We start from the raw sequence: 20,741 nt of genomic DNA on the forward strand, positions 1-20,741 counted from the left end.
TTTCTTCTGTTGTTGCCTCTGGATCTCTGTCTAACCAGAGTTCCTACATTCCATACTAGGTTGTTTCTGTCGAATCCCCAGCACTTTAATGACCATTACCCTTCTTAGACATGTAAAGTCATTAAGTATATGTTACATTGACTTAAGCCTGACTCACCCACAACTTGTGTTTTGATGTGGAGAACCAAATTCTAGCTTTTTCTGGAGGGACTGTGGTGTAGTGAACACCTTTACTCCAGCTGCTCAGGTTTTTAAGGCTTTGACACAGATGACCTAAGCCTCCTTTTTCAATCTTGACTGCTCACCCATAATGCATTTATGCATGATACTGCAGTGTTCTTAAGATTTCATTTGTGGCTCCTATTATCCTCGATGAAGGAAATTATATTAAAAGCTTCTTGGATGTAACTGTGGAAGTCATGTGACTATCATGTTTCTACATGAGCTTGGGTAAAAAGACAAAGGATTTCTCCTTTGGAAGTTATGGAATTTCCTGTATTTCCCTTATTTTTATTTACTTATTTTTTTCTGAAAATTTTGTAAAAGGCCAAGTTGAGAGGTGAGTATAATTTGCCTTAGCTGTCTCCTTACTTTGGTTAGTTGGAGACTAGTTGTCATCTATAGCTGTTTATCAGATTCAGATAAACTTGGGGGTGTCCTTATGTGGCCATGTTCCCAAGTCTTCCCAGGGAATACATACTTAGAGCTTTGATTAAAGAGAGTTTGAGATGCACCATAGTGCAGCTATAGGGAATGCATGGCTAAGTTTTAGAGTGGTTCTTCTTGACAGTTGTTAATAATAGTAACCAAGGGCTGCCTGGCTGGCTCAAACTGTAGAGAATGCAAGTCTTGATCTTGGGGTTGTAAGTTGGAGCCCCACGTTAGGTGTAGAGATTACTTTAAAAAATTAAAAAAAAAAAGTATTACAACTGTTTACTGAAAGTCTGTATGGTGTAACAAGCAATATGCTAAATGCTTTACCTTCATTATCTCATTATAAACTCCATAAAACAAGGAGCTTTTTTTCGTCAAAAAGTGGGCATTTGAGGGGCACCTGGCTGGCACACTAGGTAGAGCATGCAACTCTTGATCTCAAGGTTGTAAGTTTGAGCCCTACGTTGGGTGTGGAAATTGCTTTTTAAAGTGGGCATTTGATATGGTTAAAATTATTTTTACATATTCTACATATGAGGGAGTTGAGATGCAGACTTCACATGAGTACACAGTTGCCTGACTCCAAAGCTTATGCTTCTCTAATATATGAAGCTACTTCTTAATAAGACTCAGCTAATCAATAGCAAAACCCAAGCTAGAAACCCATTCCTCTTCAGGCTTCTATCAATTATGCCACACTGTCTCCAAGATCTATGGTGTGTTGTTTCTGTGAATCTCAAACAAAAATGAAGTACTGGTAACTCTTATCTTCATATTTGATAGGATCCTTTGAAATACATTAGAAATCATGTTCTATAAGTTTATAAACTTTATTTCTGGGTTTCAAGTAAGCAGCATTTAGTGGCCCCTAACACATGTAATATTCCCTGTGCACTGCTCTAAGGAATAAGATGTCTCTGTGAGTGTCTTAGAGTGCCCTTGATAGATACCTTTAGAAGGAAGGCGACCATCAGGAAATAGAGTGACTAGGGTGATAAGTAAGAATGGGACTGGACACAGACATTTTGTCTTTGAGCACTGAAGCCTCATTTTCATCACTCAAGGGAGGAAGTTAGGCACTGGCTTTTATTTTTATGGTTAAAGGAATACTATAGAACTGTGTCCTGGGAAAGGTGAAAGGCTGGCTCTCAGGTCTATTTCCCACGTGTAACCACTTTTAACTTGTATTTATCTTTCTGAGGTTTTTTTGTTTGTTTGTTTTGTTTTGTTTTAATTCAGAAAACCCTGAATCAGATGTAATTCGGGAAGGAACTTAAGAAATCCTCAAGCACAGTTTTTACATTTTGCAGAAAATGAGAGGTCATTAGAGTTTATGTAGGGCACAGTTTGTGGTAGTAGAATTGGAACTAAAATCTAGGACTATTAATGTCCAAGTAGCAGTGCTTAGGCTTGAGTTGAGAACCAATGCCATTGAACAAAACCAGGAGCACTGTTCTGATCTAGACAAGACCTGACTGTGAAAAGCAAAAGTTGAACTGAAGTTCAGATAAGATTGACTTTTCGAGATTGAGATATTATGTCATCTCCTCAAGTAGAAAATTTTCTTTTTAGTGTTTATCCTCTGTAATCTTAGATCAGCCTCTTTCCAAACAGAGTGATGTTATAATACCCCATTTTTGAGCTATTAGCTCCTGCAGTTTTGTTTTATTTTGTTTTTTAACTCTGATCATAAGAAAAACTACTGGTGGAAGTTGAGCTATTGGCAGCCCGCAACAATTAGGTCAGTGATTAGTAGTTTTCCATATGAAAGCTCTAGGTTTAGCTGGGATTTCCATGTAACCAGAAAATGCAGCTGACCTCTCTGTTCCTCTCAGAAACTTATCAGCACTCTCCCCCCAACCTCTCCTCTCTAAGCCCAAACATCTTTGGGGATACTAGAATTTGTGGTATTGTGTCTTCATTTTAATAACATTGGGAACTTTTGCTGTAAAATTATGCAAATAACTTCATATGGCCATGCAAGAGTTAGAGTATCCTGGCTCTCTGAGCTCTTGGAAGTGTGCCTGAAGCAATATCATAAGCAATATCTTAGTTGCATAGAGGTTAAATATACAGTAGGATTAAAAGAATAGATAATTTGTACAGTGGAATTTAGTCACATTACCATTGATTGCACTTGAAAGAACACAAAAACAAGTGTAACCCATTTAAAAAAAAAATACAAGGAGTGTGGGGGAGAAAAAAATAACTATCTTTCTACTAGGTTCTTGGCAGAGACTCCCTTGTAATAAAAGACAAATTAACAGGAAAAAACCCCAGAAGTTTAATAACTTATAAACCTTCTGCGTACATGGGAGGTACCCAGGAAAACTGAGTAACTCCAAAATGTCCCAAACCATCACATTATATACCACCTTCAGCTAAAGACCAAAGAAAGATGTTGGGGGAGGGAGGGAGCATAGTTATGAGAGATTCCCAGGAAAAGCACAGCAAACAAGGGTAATGTTATGCAGATTTAAGTCCCTGCCCCATTCATAAAAATTTCTAGAGATTTAGTCCTCCTCTTCCGGTACAGAGAGAGACACCCTTACAAATGGAGATTTTACTCATAAATGGCTCTTAAAAATAGGATAGCTTCTGCTTAGTTTTCAGAGCCTTTCCTTTGTTTGCTGTTTGTTTGTTTTTAATAACCAGTCTAAAGTAATTCTTAAACCAAAAGTCGTATTTTGGGGTGACAAATTCTCCTATTCAGTAGTGAATTGCCTGAATGTATAGCATAGGGAAAAATCTTTTCACTTTTCAGTAGTTAGAGGTGGGAAATCTTGACACAGGGGGATAGCATTTTGGTTATCTTTCTGCAGATAGAAATAGTTCTGACTGTTCTTAGGACTTTTGATACAGCTGTACATAGCATCTCTAAAAAGAGCCAGACACCTGGCTGGTTCAGTCACCGGAGCCTGTGACTTTTTATCTTGGGCTTGTAGAGTTGAGCCCACGTTGGGTGTAGAGATTACTTAAATCTTTTAAAAAATAAAATATAAGAAGAGGAAACCTGAAAAAATAAATATCTAAATACTACATGACCCACCCCTACACTACTTGAGGCTGTTTTTTCACCTTCATTTGGCAGTTCATTTAACTGTTCTTTTGAATGAAAATAATGAAGTTACAGCTGCTTTTCTGAGTTTCCTGGTGTGTGGCCTTCATAATGGTTATTTGAAACCTATCATTAGAAAGTTCCTGATATATTAGGCTGTTATTATGTGTAAAGCCGATGGAAACTGACCTTGATCTGTTTGTTTGCTTCCATAAGGTAATTTCGTTTTTAGCTGCTAGTTCAGATTCTCTTAAAGGTGTTAGACTTTCACAGTTTCCTCTTAACAGAGACTCACTAGATTAATGAATAAAACTTATCAGTGCAATAAGGTACATATATACAGAATTTTATTTTATTTTTTTAATTTTCTTTTTTTTTTTAAGTGTATATATTTTTGAGAGCGAGAGACAGAGCATAAGGGGGAAGGGACAGAGAGAGAGGGAGACACAGAATCTGAAACAGTCTCCAGGCACCTAGCTGTCAGCACAAAGCCCGACACGGGGCTTGAACTCAGGAGCTGCGAGATCATGACCTGAGCCAAAGTCAGATGCTTAACCAACTGAGCCACCCGGGTGCCTCTACAGGATTTTATTTTAATTATAAATAGTCATATATATTTAATTGAATATTTCCTTTATTTTCCTTGTGGTGTCTTATGAGACTAAATTTTTCTCTTTTGCCATATAAAAAATAAGAATTACCTATGATACTTGGACTCTGATGTGGTTGGATTATTTCCTTTCATACCTATAGAAATTGAATATTACCATTTTTCTCTAGCTTAGTGTATGGGAAGCAGAGTTTCATATCCTCCCTCTTCTCTTCATAAGGAAATGCAGCCTCAGAGTGATTCCATATTCCAGGCAGTTCAAAGAATTCTGAACCATAAGCTGAGTTTAGTTCCAGGTGAGGCTAATTGTTTTCAAGCACCAGAATTTTCATTAATTCAACTAATCTTAGTAGATATAAATGTGCTATAGCCTAAATGTCTTTTACTTTTCAAATTACTAACACTGTAAGTAAGGTAAGTCACTTTTATTTAAACATGTATTTATTAGGTCCTACTGTGTACCGAGCACTAAGCTAGATAATATAAGAATATTTACGTAAGAAGAGAATATATTGCTTTCCTTATCTATACATGGTGCATTCCAGGACACATTTAGTGCTGTAAGGGAGAGGAGGGATCTGATTTACTTGGAGAATTGATTTGGTATTCAAGAATGAGAAGAGCTGTTGAGCATGAGGAATGTCTTTTTTTCCTTTAAGATTAAAGGAACTGAGCTTGAAGAAGAAACGGTATTTTTTAATTTGTTTTTAAAAACTGTAAATGGATGACAAATTAGAGTAATTGTTTACCTTAAAGGAAGTAGAATTTTCTTTTCCTCAAAATAATGTGTCTGGCAAATTTTACAGAACTCAAAGGGAGAATCCTCACTGGAGTTGTAGTTAATGCAACAACCTTCCTTAAGTGGGCACTCTGAAAATTTAAAAACCTTAGAAGTCAGTTATATTTATGTTGTTTTGATTAGTATATTTCATTTTTACTGTGTCATTTGTAACTTTCGTCTTGTTTCTTTATATTTTAGACTTGGAATGGCCAAATATCACACTGAGGTTCAAAGTTTGAAACTGGATGATGATTCAGTCATAGAAGGAGTAAGTGACCAAGTACTTGTGGCAGTTGTGGTCAGTTTCGCTTTGATTGCTACCCTGGTATATGCACTTTTCAGGTGAGACTAAAGGACAAAAGAGTTGAAATAATATATATTTGCAAGGGCCACTGCCTTCTGACTGCTTCTAGTAATTTTTAATACTTCATTTAAAAAGTGAGTAATAGAGCTCAGTGATTGTATATATTTACTAAGGTATTTTATTTTCCACTAGGCTCTAAATGATACTATATATTTTTCCTGTCCTCAGCTGTCTTATGAGATAAAATTTAAACTTATCACCATATTTTGAATAAAATATTAATATTTTCTATGGAAGTATCACAGTTTAAGATAATAATTTTCATAATTGAATCCCTCAATTTGTAAGTGATGCAGACAATAAGTGCAAAATATTTTCAGTCTTCAAATGGAAAAACAGGCAAAAAAAAAGTTGGACAGTATGTAGGGAATTAAGATTAAGATTAGGGGCACCTGGGTGACTCAGTCAATTAAGCATCTGACTCTTAATTTCAGTTTAGGTCATGATCTTACGGTTTGTGAGTTCAAGCCCTGCATCCAGCTCTCTGCTGACAGCCCTCTCTCTCTGTTGATCTCTCTGTCTCTCTGCCCACCCACCCGACCCCCCCCCCAATCGTTCTCTCTCTCTCTCTCAAAAATAAATAAACTTAAAAACAGATTAGGGGTGCCTGGGTGGCTCAGGTGGTTGGGCATCCATCTTTGGCTCAGGTCATGATCTTGCAGTTGGTGAGTTCGAGCCCGGCATTGGGCTCTGTGCTGACAGCTCAGAGCCTGAAGCCTGCTTGAGATTCTATGTCTCTCTCTCTGCTCCTCCCTCACTCATTCTCTCTCTCTTTCAAAAATGAATGAATGTTAAAAAAAAAAAAAAAAGATTAAAATTACTGCTTATAGAATCAGGAACAATCTTTAAAAGCCTCAGATGTTTATATGCCAATACACAGACTAGGATATAAACTAGAAATTTAAGTGTTAACACACAAAGATAAATAAAATTATATATATATATATATGTTATATATATACCCATATATACATGTATATACACACACACACACACATATATATATATAAAATTGAAAACAGAAATGGAAAAAAAGTATACAAGTATAAAATAGAAGTGCATCTGGGTGGCTCAGTCGGTTAAGTGTCTGACTCTTGATTTTGGCTCAGGTCATGATCTCACAATTCCTGGGATCGAGCCCTACATCAGGTTCTGCACTTAAAATGCAGAGCCTGCTTGGGATTCTTTCTCTCTCTTTCTCTCTGCCCCTCCCCTGCTTGCAAGCTCTCTTTTTCTCTTTCTCAAGATAAATACATAAACATTAAAAAAAAAAAAAAAAGTATGGAAGCACCTGGGTGGCTCAGTCGGTTAAGTGTCCAACTTCAGCTCAGGTCATGATCTCGCGGTTCGTGAGTTGGAGCCCCACATCAGGCTCTGTGCTGACAGCTTAGAGCCTGGAGTCTGCTTTGGATTCTGTGTCTCCCTCTGTCTCTGCCCCTCTCCTGCTCATACTCTGTCTCTCTCTTGAAAATAAATGAACATTAAAAAGTTTTTGAGAAAAGTATTAAATAGAAAAAAAGATTAATTTCAAAAATTACAAATCAATGAGTTTGTTGTAAAAATTATAGAAAAGGTTCTTAAACATCAAGATTCTTAGATATGACACAAAATATGGGCAACAAAAGAAAAAAATAAACTGGACTTCATCAAAGTTACCAAATTGTGTACTTGAAAGGACATAATCAAGAAAGTGGAAAACCCATAGAATAGGAGAAAACATTTTTTTTTAATGTGCATTTATTTTTGAGAGAGAGAGAGAGAGCGCGTAAGCAGGGGTGGGGGCAGAGAGAGCAGGAGACACAGAATCCAAAGTAAGCTCCATGCTCTGAGCTCTGAGCTGTCAGCACAGAGGCTGATGCGGGGCTTGAACTCATGAACTGAGAGATCATGACCTGAGCTGAAGTCAGATGCTTAACCAACTGAGCCACCCAGTCACCCCAGGAGAAAACATTTCAAATCATATGTCCATATGTCACATGGATCTAGAATATATATATATTTTTTTACTATTTTATTTTTTTATTTTTTTTTTTTCAACGTTTATTTATTTTTGGGACAGAGAGAGACAGAGCATGAACGGGGGAGGGGCAGAGAGAGAGGGAGACACAGAATTGGAAACAGGCTCCAGGCTCTAAGCCATCAGCCCAGAGCCTGACGCGGGGCTCGAACTCACGGACCACGAGAGGACCGCGAGATCGTGACCTGGCTGAAGTCGGACGCCTAACCGACTGCGCCACCCAGGCGCCCCAGGATCTAGAATATATAAGGAACTTACAACTCAATAATAAAAAGGCAAATAATGCAATTAATAAATGGGCAAAGAATGTGAATGCACATTCCTTCAAAGCAGATATACAAATGGCTAATAAGCACATGAACATATGCCTGACATTGTTAATTATCAGAGAAGTCAAAATCAAAATCACAGTGATACACAATTTCACACCCACTAGGATGGTTAGAATCACAAAATCAGATAATAACAATTGTTGAGGATGTGGAGAAATTGGAACCCTCATACACTGATAGTAGAAATCTAAAAATGATTCAAACTCTTTGGAAAACTATCACTTCTTCAAGTGATTAAATATGCAATTTCACTCCTAAGTGTACATATATCCATGAGAAATGAAAGCACATTTGCACACAGAAACTTCTATAAGAATGTTCATGGCAGCATTCTTCGTAATAGCCAAAAGGTAGGAAAAAAAACAAATGTCCCTGAATGGATGAATGGATAAACACATGTGGCACACACATACGATAGAATATTTTTCAGCTATAAAAAGAATAATATACTGATACATGCTACATCATAGACGAAATTTGAAAACATATAGTAAGTGAAGTAAGCTAGATACAAAGGCCACATATATGTGAGTGTGTTCATATGAATGTCCAAAATAGAGAAACCTGTAGAGATTGGAAATAGATTAGTGATTGCTTGGGACTGGAGTGAGAGATGGGGGTATGAGGAATGATAGCTAAGGGGTACAGGGTTTCTTTTTGAGGTAATGGAAATGTCCTAAAATCGACTGTAGTGATGTTTGTATATATGTGTGAATATGCTAAAAACCATTGAATTGTACATTTTAAATGGGTAAATTGTGTGGTATGGTATGTGAATTATATTTCAATAAAGCTGTTTAAAAATGAGTCATGACTTGGCAGATACAAATGAAGTATCTGCTTTTTATTAAGAATGGGATGAAGATAGAACTTTGTCATGTTGAAGTATCCATGATAAATTGTTGAGTGAGAATTGTTGATTGAAAGATACATCATGGCATGCCTGGATGGCTCAGTTGGTTAAGCATCCAACTCTTGATCTCAGTTCAGGTTGTGATCCCAGGATCGAGGGATTAAGCCCTGCAGTGGGCTCTGCACTGAACATGGAGGCTGGTTAAGATTCATTCTCTCTCTCTCTCTCTCTCTCTCTCTCTCTGTCTCTCTCTCTGTCTCTCTCTCTTTCTCTGTCTCTCCCCTCCCCTTCCCCCTTTGCCCCTCTCTTCCACTTGTGCTCTCTCTAAAAACAAAAAAATTTAAAAGACATCACAAAACCGTAAGTCAAGTAAACCATACTGTCTAAAAATTATTTTTGATAAAATTAATTTTATTTTCAAATATTTTTCCCCTTATTTTTTTTTTCTAATTTCCCTACTATGGGTATTTATTACTTATATAATAAGAGTGTTTTCCCCACAGACTGGGAAGATATGAAGCCCAAACTAAAAGTTTTATATTTAATATATAAAATTGTGTGTTGGAGATGTCAAAAACTTAACAGTATTAGGCTGCAGTAATCAAAATAACCAGGAAGAGGTCACATTTGGCTTATATACAGTTTGGGTGAATTATTTTATTTTAATTTAATTTAATTTTATGTTTGGGGGGGTGAATAATTTTAAACCAGTAAACATTTCAGGGGAAGTTTTCAGAATGGATAAAGCTATGGAAACCATATAGAATGCTTGAAGGGACTGGGGATATCTAGCTTAGTGGAAAATACTGTTGGACATAAAAGTTGTCTTTAAAAATGACCACGGCTTTTTTTTTTATTTTTAGTTTTTTATTTATTTTGAGAAAGTGCAAGTGGGGGAGGGGCAGAGAGAGAGAGGGGGCAGAGAGAATCCCAAGTAGGGGATGGGGCCCGAATTCATGAAAGCATGAGATCTTGACCTGAGCTGAAACCAAAAGTGGGACACTTAACCAAATGAGCCGCCAAAGTGCCCTGATCAGTGCTTGTTTTATTGAAGAAGAATTAGATTTATTCCATGTGGCTTCATGGACAGAACTAAGGCCAGTAAGTAAAGATAAATGATAGATTTTGGATCAGCCTGAGTCACTTTTCAAATTATGTAAGGTGCTCCATTATTTAGACATTGTCTTGAATCTGTCATCTGATTGAGTGGGAGGTCAGTTTAAGTTTCTGTCCAGCTCTTCAGATTCAAATTCACTTGGCATTTGTAATCCTGTTACTTCAACTGCAGTTATCAATTAGTGATGAGTTGGGAGAGGGGTAGCATGTGTAGTTTATAATTCAAAGGAAACTTTTGTCTCTTTTCTGTAATTTCTTTGATGTTTTGAGTCATAATTTTTTTTGTATTGTAAAATAAACAGCATAAAATTTACCACTTTAAGTGTACAGTTCAGTGGCATTAAGTACATTCACAATGTTGCATAACCATCACCACTATCTATTTCCAGAACTTTCTTATCATCCTAAACGGAAACTATGCCAATTAAACAATAACTGCCCATTCCTCCTCCTCCTAAGCCCTGGTAACCTCTATTCTACCTTGTATCTCAATGAATTAGCCAGTTTTAGGAATCTCATAAAGTGGAATCATAAAATAATTGCCCAGTTGTATCTGGCTTATTTCACTTAGCATGATGATTCAAGGTCCATCTACATTCTAGCATGTATCAGAATATCATTTCTTTTTATGCCTGAATAATATTCCACCATATGTATATACCACATTTTGTTTACCCATTTATTTTTGATAGACATTTGGGTCTGTCAGATGCTTTTAATTGGAATTGCTGGATCATATGGTAATTCTATCTCAACTTTTTGAGGAAACTGTTTTTCACACTAGCTGGCCCATTTTACATTCCCACCAGCCGTGCACAATGGTTCTGATTTCTCTATCTCTCTCTCTCTTTTTTTTTTAAGTCTATTTATTTTGAGAGAGAGAGAAAGAGCAAGTTGGGGAGGGGCAGAGAGAGAGAGGGAGAGAGAATCCCAAGCAGGCTCAGCTCTGTCAGTGCAGAGCCCAACACGGGGCTCAAACCCACGAACCATGAGATCGTTACCTGAGCTGAAGTCAGATGCTAACTGACTTAGCCATCCAGGTGCCCCTGATTGCTCTATATCTGTGCCAACACTTGATACCTTCTATTTTTTTTTTTTTATAATTGTCATCCAAATGGGTATGAAGTAGTATCTCATTGGAGCTTTGCTTTGGCATTTCATTCATGATGTTGATCATCATTTCATTTACTTATTGGCTGTTTGTGTATCTTCTTTGAAGAGAAGTCTATTCAGATTCTTTTCTCATCTTTGAATTGGGTGCTTGCTTTTTGTTTCGAGTAATGAGAGTCTTTTTTAATAGACTGTCCACACAATGTGGGGCTTGAAGTCAAGACCCCAAGATCAAGTCTTATGCTGTCTCAACTGAGCTAACCAGGTGCCCTCTGAGAGTTGTTTGTTGTTTTTTTTTTTTTTTTTTAATTTTTTTTTCAACGTTTATTTATTTTTGGGACAGAGAGAGACAGAGCATGAACGGGCGAGGGACAGAGAGAGAGGGAGACACAGAATCGGAAACAGGCTCCAGGCTCTGAGCCATCAGCCCAGAGCCCGACGCGGGGCTCGAACTCACGGACCGCGAGATCGTGACCTGGCTGAAGTCGGACGCTTAACCGACTGCGCCACCCAGGCGCCCCTGTTGTTTTTTTTTTAATCGAAGTATAGTTGACACAAAAGTTGTGAGAGTTCTTAATATATTATGGCATTAATCACTTACCAACTATATGATTTACAGATGTTTTCTTCTATTCTGTGTGTTGTCTTACTCTTTTTTATTTTTATTTTTATTAAAAAAAATTTTTTTTAATGTTTATTTTTGAGAGAGACAGAGGCAGAATGTGAGTGGGTTAGGGGCAGAGAGAGAGGGAGACACAGAATCTGAATCAGGCTCCAGGCTTTGAGCTGTCAGCATAGAGCCTGACACGGGGCTCGAACTCAGGAGCTGTGAGATCATGACCTGAGCTAAAGTCGGACGCTCAACCGACTGAGCCACCCAGGTGCCCCTTTTTACTCTTCTTTAAAGTGTTTTTTTAGTTTTCAGAGAGAGAGTAAGTGAGGGGCAGAGAGAGAGGGTGACAGAGGATCTGAAGTGGGCTCTATGCTAACAGCAGCAAGCCTGATGCAGTGCCCAAACTCGTGAGCCCTGAGATCATGGCCAAAATCAGATGTTCAACCAACTGAGCCACCCAGGTGTCCCTCTCTCTTTTTTTTAAAAAAGTGTTTATTTATTTTGAGAGAGAGAGAGAGTGGGAACAGAGGGTGGGGCAGAGAGAGAGGGAGACAGAGAATCCCAAGCAGGGTCCGCACTCTCAGTGTGTAGAGCCCAATGCAGGGCTCAGTCCCATGAACCATGAGATCATGACCTGAGCCAAAATTAAGGGTCGGACACTCAGCCAACTGAGCCACCCAGGCACCCCTTTACTCTCTTTATGGTGCACTACTTTGGTAAAGCCCAATTTTTCTGTTTTTTCTCTTGATGCCTGTGTTGTTGGTGTCATATTTAAGTAATTATTGACAAATCTAAGGTCACAAAGATCTTCCCCTGTGTTTTCTTCTAAGATTTTTACAGTTTTAGCTCTTTGATTCATTTCGAGTTAATTTTTGTGTATGGTAGAAGGTAAGGATCCATCTTCATTCTTTTGCATGTGGATATCCAGTTTTCCTAGTATCATTTGCTGAAAAGACCACCCTTACCCCACTGAAGGGTCTTGGCATCCTTACCAAAAATAGTTTGACTGTTTATATGAGTTTATTTCTGGACTCTGTGTTTTATTCCATTAGTATATGTTTGTCCTTATGTCAGTACCATACCATTTTGATTCCTATAGCTTTGTAGTAAGTTTTGAAATCAGAAAGTGTGTGTCTTATAACTTTGTTTCAAGATTGTTTTGGCTAGTTGGGATCCATTGACATAACATACAAATTTTTATTTAAAAAAAAATTTTTTAATGTTTATTTATTTTTGAGAAAGAGAGAGACAGAGTGTGAGCGGGACACGGGCAGAGAGAGAGGGAGATACAGAATCTGAAGCAGGCTTCAGGCTCTGAGCTGTCAGCACAGAGCCCAATGTGGGGCTTGAACTCACTAACCCCGAGATCATGACCTGAGTGGAAGTTGGACACTTAACTGACTGAGCCATCCAGGAGCCCCATTAGGAGTTTTCTTTCTTTTTTTTTAGAGTTGATGATTTTTTTTTTTCCAATTTTTATTTCTTTTAAATTTTTTTTTTTTTTGTAAGTTTATTTTTTATTTATTTTGAGAGAGAGAGAGCTAGTGGGGGGAGGAGCACAGAGAGAGGGAGACAGAATCCAAAGCAGGCTCCGCAGTGTCAGCACAGAGCCCGATACAGGGCTCAAACTCACGGACAGTGAGATCATTACCTGAGCCAAAACCATGAGTCAGATGTTTAACCAACTAAGCCACCTAGGTGCCCCTCAATTTTTATTTTTAATTGCAGTATAATTGACATGCAATATTAGTTTCAGGTGTATAACATGGTAATTAGGTAGTTATAAACATTACCAAATGCTTACCACAATGAGTATAGTTACCATCTGTCAACATAAAAAATTAAAGTATTCACTGTATTTCCTATTTTGTACTTAATCACTTGTGATTTATTTATTTTATAATTGGACATTTGTACCTTTTAATCTCCTTCACCTATTTTGCTCATCCCCTTCTCCTCTTATAACCACCAATTTGTTTTCTGTATTTATGAGTCTGCTTCTGTTTTTTCGTTTGCTCATTTGTTTTGTTTTTTAGATTCCAGATATAAATAAAATCATATGGCGTTTTTGTCTTTATCTGACTTACTTCATTTAGCATAATACCAACTAGGTCCATCCACGTTGTCATGAATGGCAAGATTTCATTCTTTCGTCCTCCTTCCCCTAGATTTCATTCTTTTAAAATATTTTTTTCATGTTTATTTATTTTTGAAAGAGAGAGCGTGTGCACAAGTGGGGGAGGGGCAGAGAGAGGGGGATAGAGGATCTGAAGTGGGCTTCACATTGACAGCAATGAGCCCGATGTGAGGCTCAGATTCACAAACTGTGAGACCATGACCTAAGCCGAAGTTGGACGCTCAACCGATTGAGCCACCCAGGTGCCCTTAGATTTCATTCTTTCTTATGCTGAGTAATATTACATTGTGTACATATATTACATCTTCTTTATCAGTTCATCTGTCAGAGGACAATTAGGTTGTTTCCATATCTTGTCTATTGTAAATAATGCTGCAGTAAATATAGGGGTGCATATATCTTTTCAAATCAGCGTTTTCATTTTCTTTGGGTAAATCCCCTGAAGTAGAATTACTAGATTGTATGATATTTCTATTTTTAATTTTTTAAGGAATTGCCACTTGGTTTTCCACAGTGGTACCAATTTACATTCCTACCAATAGTTCACAAAGGTTTGCTTTTCTCTACATTCTGGCCAACACTTACCATTTCTTGTTTTTTTGGTAATAGCCATTGTGACAGGTGTAAGGTAATATCTCATTGTGGTTTTAATTTGTATTTCCCTGATGGTTAGTGACACTGAGCATCTTTTCATGTGTTTGTTGTCCATCTGTATGTATTCTTTGGGAAACGTCTTTTCAGGTTCTCTTACCATTTATTAATCGGATTATTTGTGGGGTTTTTTGGGTGCTGAGTTGTAGGAGTTCCTTATATATTTTGGATATCAACCCCTTGGTGGCTATTATCATTTGCAATTGTCTTCTCTTGTTCAATATATCACCTTATTGCTTTGTGGATAGTATCCTTTGCTGTACCAAAGCTTTTTAGTTTGATTCAGTCTCAATAGTGTATTTTTGCTTTTGTTTCCCTTGCTTGAGGAGAGAGGACCAGAAAAAATATTGTTAAGGCTGATGCCCAAGAGTTTACTGCCTGTGTTTTCTCCTAGGAGTTCTATAGTTTCATGCTCTACTTTAGGTCTTTAATCCATTTTGAATTTACCATTGTGTATAATAGTATATGAAAGTGGTCCAGTTTCATTCTTTTGCATGCAGGTGTCCAGTTTTCCCAACACCATTAATGAAGAGATTGCCTTTTCCCCCATTGTATATTCTTGCTTCCTTTGTTGTAAATTAATTGACCATATAAGCATGGGTTAATTTCTGGGCTCTCTGTTCTATTGATGTGTCTACTTTTGTGCCAGTACTATACTGCTTTGATTCCTATAGCTATGTAGTATATCTTGAAAACTGGGATTGTGATACCTCCAGTTTTGTTCTTCTTTCTTTGGCTCTTCAGGATCTTTTGTGGTTCCATACAAATTATGGACATTATTTGTTCTAGTTCTGTGAAAAATGCTGTTGGTATTTTCATAGGGATTACATTGAGTCTGTAAATTGCTTTTAGTAGTATGGACATTTTAACAATGTGAATTCTTTGAGCCCATGAGCATGTTATATCTTTTCATTTGTTTGTGTTGTCTTCAGTTTATTTCATTGGTATTTTATAGTTTTCAAAGTACAGGTCTTTAATCTCCTTTGTTAAATTTATCCCTAGGTGTTTTATTCTTTTCAGTACAATTGTGAATGGGATTGTTTTCTTAATTTCTCTTTCTGCTACTTTTTTTTTTTAATGTTTATTTATTTTTGAGAGAGAGAGAGTGGGCACAAGCAGGGGAGGGGCAGAGAGAGGGGACAGAGGTTCTGAAATGGGCTCTGTGCTGACAGCAGCGAGCCTGATATGGAGCTCAAATTCATGAACCAGGAGATCATGACTTGAGCCAAAGTCAGACACTCAATCAACTAAGCCACCCAGGTGCCCCTCTGCTATTTCTTTATTAATGTATAGAAATGGAACAGATTTTTGTATATTCGGTATCCTGCAACATTACTGAATTCACTTATTCTAATAATTTTTGGTGGAGTCTTTAGGGTTTTCAACATGTAGTATCATGTCATCTGCAGATAGTGACCATTTTACCTTTTCCTTACCAATTTGGATGCCTTTCATTTCTTCTTTGATTGCTGTGACTAGGACTTTAGTAATGTGTTGAATAAAAGTGGCAAGGATAGGCATCCTTGTTTTGTTCCTGCTCTTAAAGGAAAGCTTTCCACTTTTAACTATTCACTATGATGTTAACTGTGGGTTTTTTTATCTATGTCCTTTATTATGTTGAGGTATGTGTCCTCTAAACATACCTTATTGAAAGTTTTTATCATGAATGTATATTGAATTTTGTCAAATGTTTTTCTACATTTATTGAGGTGATCATATGAATTATATCCTTCATTTAGTTAATGTGGTGTATCATGTTGATGGAGTAATGGATATTGAACTATCCTTGTATTCCTGGAATAAATCCAACTTGATCATGGTGAATGAACCATTTAATGTATTGCTGAATATGGTTTGCTAACATTTTGTTGAGTATTGGTCTGTAATTTCTCTCCCTTTTTTTTTATTGTATCTGTGTTCAGTTTTGGTATCAGGATAATGATGGCCTCATAGAATAAATTTGGAAGCATTTCTTTCTCTTTTATATTTTTAAAGTAGTTCAAGAAAGATAAGTATTAACTCTAAGTGTTTGGTAGAATTCATCTGTGAAACCTTCTAGTCCTGGACTTTTTTTTCTTGGTTGTTTTTTGATTATGATTCAATTTTGTTATTAGTAATTGGTTTGTTCAGATTTTCCTTTTTTTCTTGATTCAGTTTTGGAAAATTGTGTATTTATTTTTTATTTTATTTTTTTTTAACGTTTATTTATTTTTGAGACAAAGAGAGACAAAGCATGAATGGGGGAGGGGCAGAGAGAGAGGGAGACACAGAGTCGGAAGCAGCCTCCAGGCTCTGAGCCATCAGCCCAGAGCCCGACGCGGGGCTCGAACTCACGGACTGTGAGATCGTGACCTGAGCTGAAGTTGGACGCTTAACCGACTGAACCACCACCCAGGCGCCCCGAAAATTGTATATTTATAAGCAGTTTATCCACTTCTATGTTGTCAATTTAGTTGGCATATAATTTTTTATAGTAGTCTTTTACAGTCTTTTGTATTTCTGTAATGTTGTAATGTTCTCTTTCTAATTTTATTTATTTGAGTTCTCTGTCTTTTTTTCTTGACGAGTCTGGCTTTTATTAATTTTGTTTATCTTTTGAAAGAACTAGCTTTTAGGTTCACTGATCTATTTTTTTTTTTGTCTCTATTTCATTTATTTCTACTTTGATCTTTATTATTTCCCTCCTTCTACTAATTTTTGACTTTGTTCATTCTTTTTCTAGTTTCTGTATGTGTAACATTAGCTTGTTTATGAGAGTTTCCTCAAAATGGATTAAAGAACTGAATGTGAGACCTGAAACCATAAAAATTCTAGAAGAGAGCACAGGAAGCTATCTCTCTTACAACAGCTGTAGTAACATTTTTCTAAATATGTCTCCTAAGGCAAGGGAAATAAAAGCAAAACTAAACTATTGGGACTACCTCAAAATAAAAAGCTTCTGTACAGCAAAGGAAACAGTCAACAAAACAAAAAGACAACCTATTGAATGGGAGAAGATATTTGCAAATGATATATCCAGTAAGGGGTTAGTATCCAAAATATATAAAGAACTTATACAACTCAATACCAAAAAAATAGGGGCACCTGGGTGGCTCAGTTGAGTGTTGGACTTCAGCTCAGGTCATGATCTCACAGTTCGTGGGTTCATGCCCTGCGTCAGGCTCTGTGCTGACACCTCAGATCCTGGAGCCTCTTTCAGATTCTGTGTCTCCCTCTCTCTGCCCCTCCCCTGCTCACGTTCTGTCTCTTTCTCTCAAAAATAAATAAGCATTAAAAAATTAAAAACAACAACAACAACAAATAATCCAATTACAAAATGGGCAGAAGACATGAATAGATTTACTCCAAAGAAGACATCCAGAGACCAACAGGCACATGAAAAGATGATCCACATCACTCATCATCAAGGAAATACAAATCAAAGCTATAATGAGCTATCACCTCACACCAGTCAGAATGGCTAAAATCAAAAACATAGGAAACAACAAGTTCTGGCAAGGATATGGAGAAAAAGGGTCTTTGTTCACTGTTGGTGGGAATGCAAACTGGTGCAGCCACTATGGAAAACAGTATGGAGGTTCCTCAAAAGATTTAAAATAGAACTACTCTATGATTCAGTAATCACTCTACTGGGTATTTATCCCCAAAATACAAAAACACTAATGAACAGGATACATACACCCCTGTGTTTATTTGCAGTATTATTTACAATAGCCAAATTATGAAGCAGCCAAGTGTCCATCTATAATTTTTTTTTAATGTTTATTTATTTTTGACAGAGAGACTGAGCATGAGCAGGGGAGGGGCAGAGAGAGAGGGAGACACAGAATCCAAAGCAGGCTCCAGGCTCTGAGCTGTCAGCACAGAGCCCGACACGGGGCTCGAACTCACAGGCTGTGAGATCATGACCTGAGCCGAAGTCGGATGCTCAACTGACTGAGCCACCCAGGTGCCCCCACCAAGTGTCCATCTATAGATGAATAGATAAAAAGATGTGGTATACAAATGTAGTGGAATATTATTCAGCCATAAAAAAGAATGAAATCTTGTCATTTGCAACAATATGGAGAGAGCTAGAAAGTGTAATGTTGAGTGAAATAAGTTGGAGAAAGACAAATACCATATGGTCTCATTCATATATGGAATTTAAGAAACAGAACAAATGAGCAAGGAAAAAAGAGTGAGAAAGACAAAACTATAGAGAACACACTTATGGTTATCAGAGGGGAGATTGGTGGGGAGAAGGGTGAATTAGCTGATAGGGATTAAAGAGTGCACTTACTATGATGAAAAAATAATAAAAAGTGAGTATTGATAGGTATGAAGTTATTGCCATTTTGTCAGCTATTCTCTGGTTTTTGTTGTTCTCTTTTCCTTCTTTTTCTTTTGCTCTCTTCCCTTGTTATTTGATTACTTTTTTTAGTGTTTACTTGTATTACTTTCTCTTTATTTTTTGTGTGTCTATTGTCGGATTTGGGTTTGTGGTTACCGTGAGATTCATATGTAATATCCTATGTATATATAGCAGTCTACATTAAGTGGAAGGTTGTTTAAGATCGAAAATATTCTGAAAGCAATACATGTTTGTTCCTTCCTTGCATGTTTTATGTATATGATGTCATATTTTGCATCTTTCTATTTTGTGTATCTTTTTTTTTTTTTTTTTTGAGTTAGCTCTACACCCAATGTGGGTCTTGAACTCACAACCCTAGATCAAGATTCATATGCTCTACCAACTGAGTCAGCCAGGCACCCCTGTCCTGTGTGCGCGTGCATATCTCAACTAGTTTTTGTAGATATAATTGATTTTACTACTTTTGTATTTTAACCTTCATAGCAGTTTTATAAATGAACGATCTACTAACTTTACTGTATGTTTGCTTTTACCAGTGAAATGTTTTCCTTTCATAATGTTGTTACTTATAGTTTTGACTTTTTTCTTTCCCCCTGCTTAAAGTTTCATTTAATATTTCTTATAAGGCTGGTTTAGTGGTGATGAACTCCTTTAACTTTTGTTTGTCTGGGAAGCTCTTTATATCTCCTTCAATTCTGAATGACAACTCTGGCAAATAGAGTAATCTTGGTTATAGGCGTTTTCTTTTTAGAGTTTGAATATATCATACCAGACCTTTTTTGGCCTGCAAAGTTTCTGTGAAAAACCAGCTGATAACTTTATGGGGTTTCCCTTGTATATAACTATTTTTTTTTTCTTGCTGTTTCTATGATTCTCTCTTTATCTTTAATTTTTGGCATTTTAATTATGTGTCTTGGTGTGGACTGCTATGGGTTCATATTTTTGGGGATTCTCTGTGCTTCCTAGACCTGGATATCTGTTTCTTTCCCCAGTTTAGGGAAGTTTTCAGCTATTATCTCTTACGTAAGTTTTCTGCCCCTTTCTATTTTTCTTCTGCCTCTGGATCCCCCCATAATTGTGAATATTAGTATGCTTGATATTGTTATAAAGATCCTTTAACCTATCCTCATTTTTTAAAAAATCCTTTTTTTCTGTTCAGCTTGGATGCTTTCCCCTACCTTGTGTTCCATTCGTTGAATTGTTCTTCTGTATCCTCTCTTCTGTTGTTGATTCCCTCTAGTGTATTTTTGATTGCACTTACCGTATTTTTTTCAGCTTTGATTGGTTCTTTTTTTATGTTTTCTCTTTGTAATGTTCTCACTGAGTTCATCTACTCTTCTCTCAAGTACAGTGAAAATGTTTATGACCATTATTTTGAACTCTTCATCGTGTAGACTATTTAATCTGTTTTGTTTAATTCTTTTTTCTCCAGTTTGGTTTTGTTCTTTTGGTTGGAACATAATCTTCCGTCCCTCATTTTTTCTGATTCTCTGTGTTTGTTTCTATGTATTAGGTATGTCAGCTAGGTCTCCTAGTCTTGAAGATATTGGCCTTCTGTAGAAGGTGTGCTTTGGGGCCCAGTAGCACAATCCCATCCCCCATACCTCCATCACTAGAACCAGGTGCTCCAATGGTGTCCTCTCTGTAGGCTGCAGGTGCTATCTGCTTGTGCCTGGGCATGTGTGTTGCTGCTGCTATGGTGGGTGGGGCTGGTTCCTGCACCACCGGCTGAGCGTCCTAGCCACATCTGCTGCAGCCATGCTGGTGTGCGGGGCTGGCTCTCCTCCCTCTCTGGGGCAGGAAATGCTTTGGAGCAGATGCCAGTTCTAGCCAGGACTGCTTGCTGGGTACACCAGGGCAGGAACCACTTTGAAAGGGTGCCTGCCAGGGTAGAATGATTGGGTGGGGCAGTTCCACAGGTGAATGCTGGGATGGGGCGAGCAGGACTAACAAGGTTAGCAAGGTAGAAAGAGAGTATCAGAACTGTCTCCCATAAGCATCTGGCTACATAGGCCGAATACAGTGCAGTTCCCCAAGGCTGGGGATGCCCAATGTAAAGCTTTATCTCCCTTTTCAGAGTTGACCTTCATG

At 37.4% G+C, this 20,741-nt stretch overlaps 1 protein-coding gene across 6 annotated transcripts in view; it reads left to right on the forward strand.

Annotated features, from left to right (window-relative positions):
• The window catches only part of RNF170 (ring finger protein 170), a 43,819-nt gene that overhangs the window by 1,645 nt on the left and 21,433 nt on the right, over window positions 1-20,741 (forward strand). For 2 of the 6 annotated variants that reach the window (XM_086703572.1, XM_086703573.1), the window contains exons 2-3: window positions 4,543-4,618; window positions 5,302-5,445. In XM_086703572.1, coding sequence (XP_086559698.1) covers window positions 5,309-5,445 — 137 coding nt within the window. In that variant the 5' untranslated portion in view covers window positions 4,543-4,618; window positions 5,302-5,308. The remainder of the gene's footprint in view (window positions 1-4,542; window positions 4,619-5,301; window positions 5,446-20,741) is intronic. The other 4 variants (XM_086703571.1, XM_025921452.2, XM_086703574.1 and 1 more) reach the window with 2 other exon arrangements.

The sequence above is a fragment of the Puma concolor genome, chromosome B1, assembly GCF_028749965.1.
Source record: "Puma concolor isolate L17-30 chromosome B1, mPumCon1.1.hap2, whole genome shotgun sequence".
Taxonomy (NCBI): domain Eukaryota; kingdom Metazoa; phylum Chordata; class Mammalia; order Carnivora; family Felidae; genus Puma; species Puma concolor.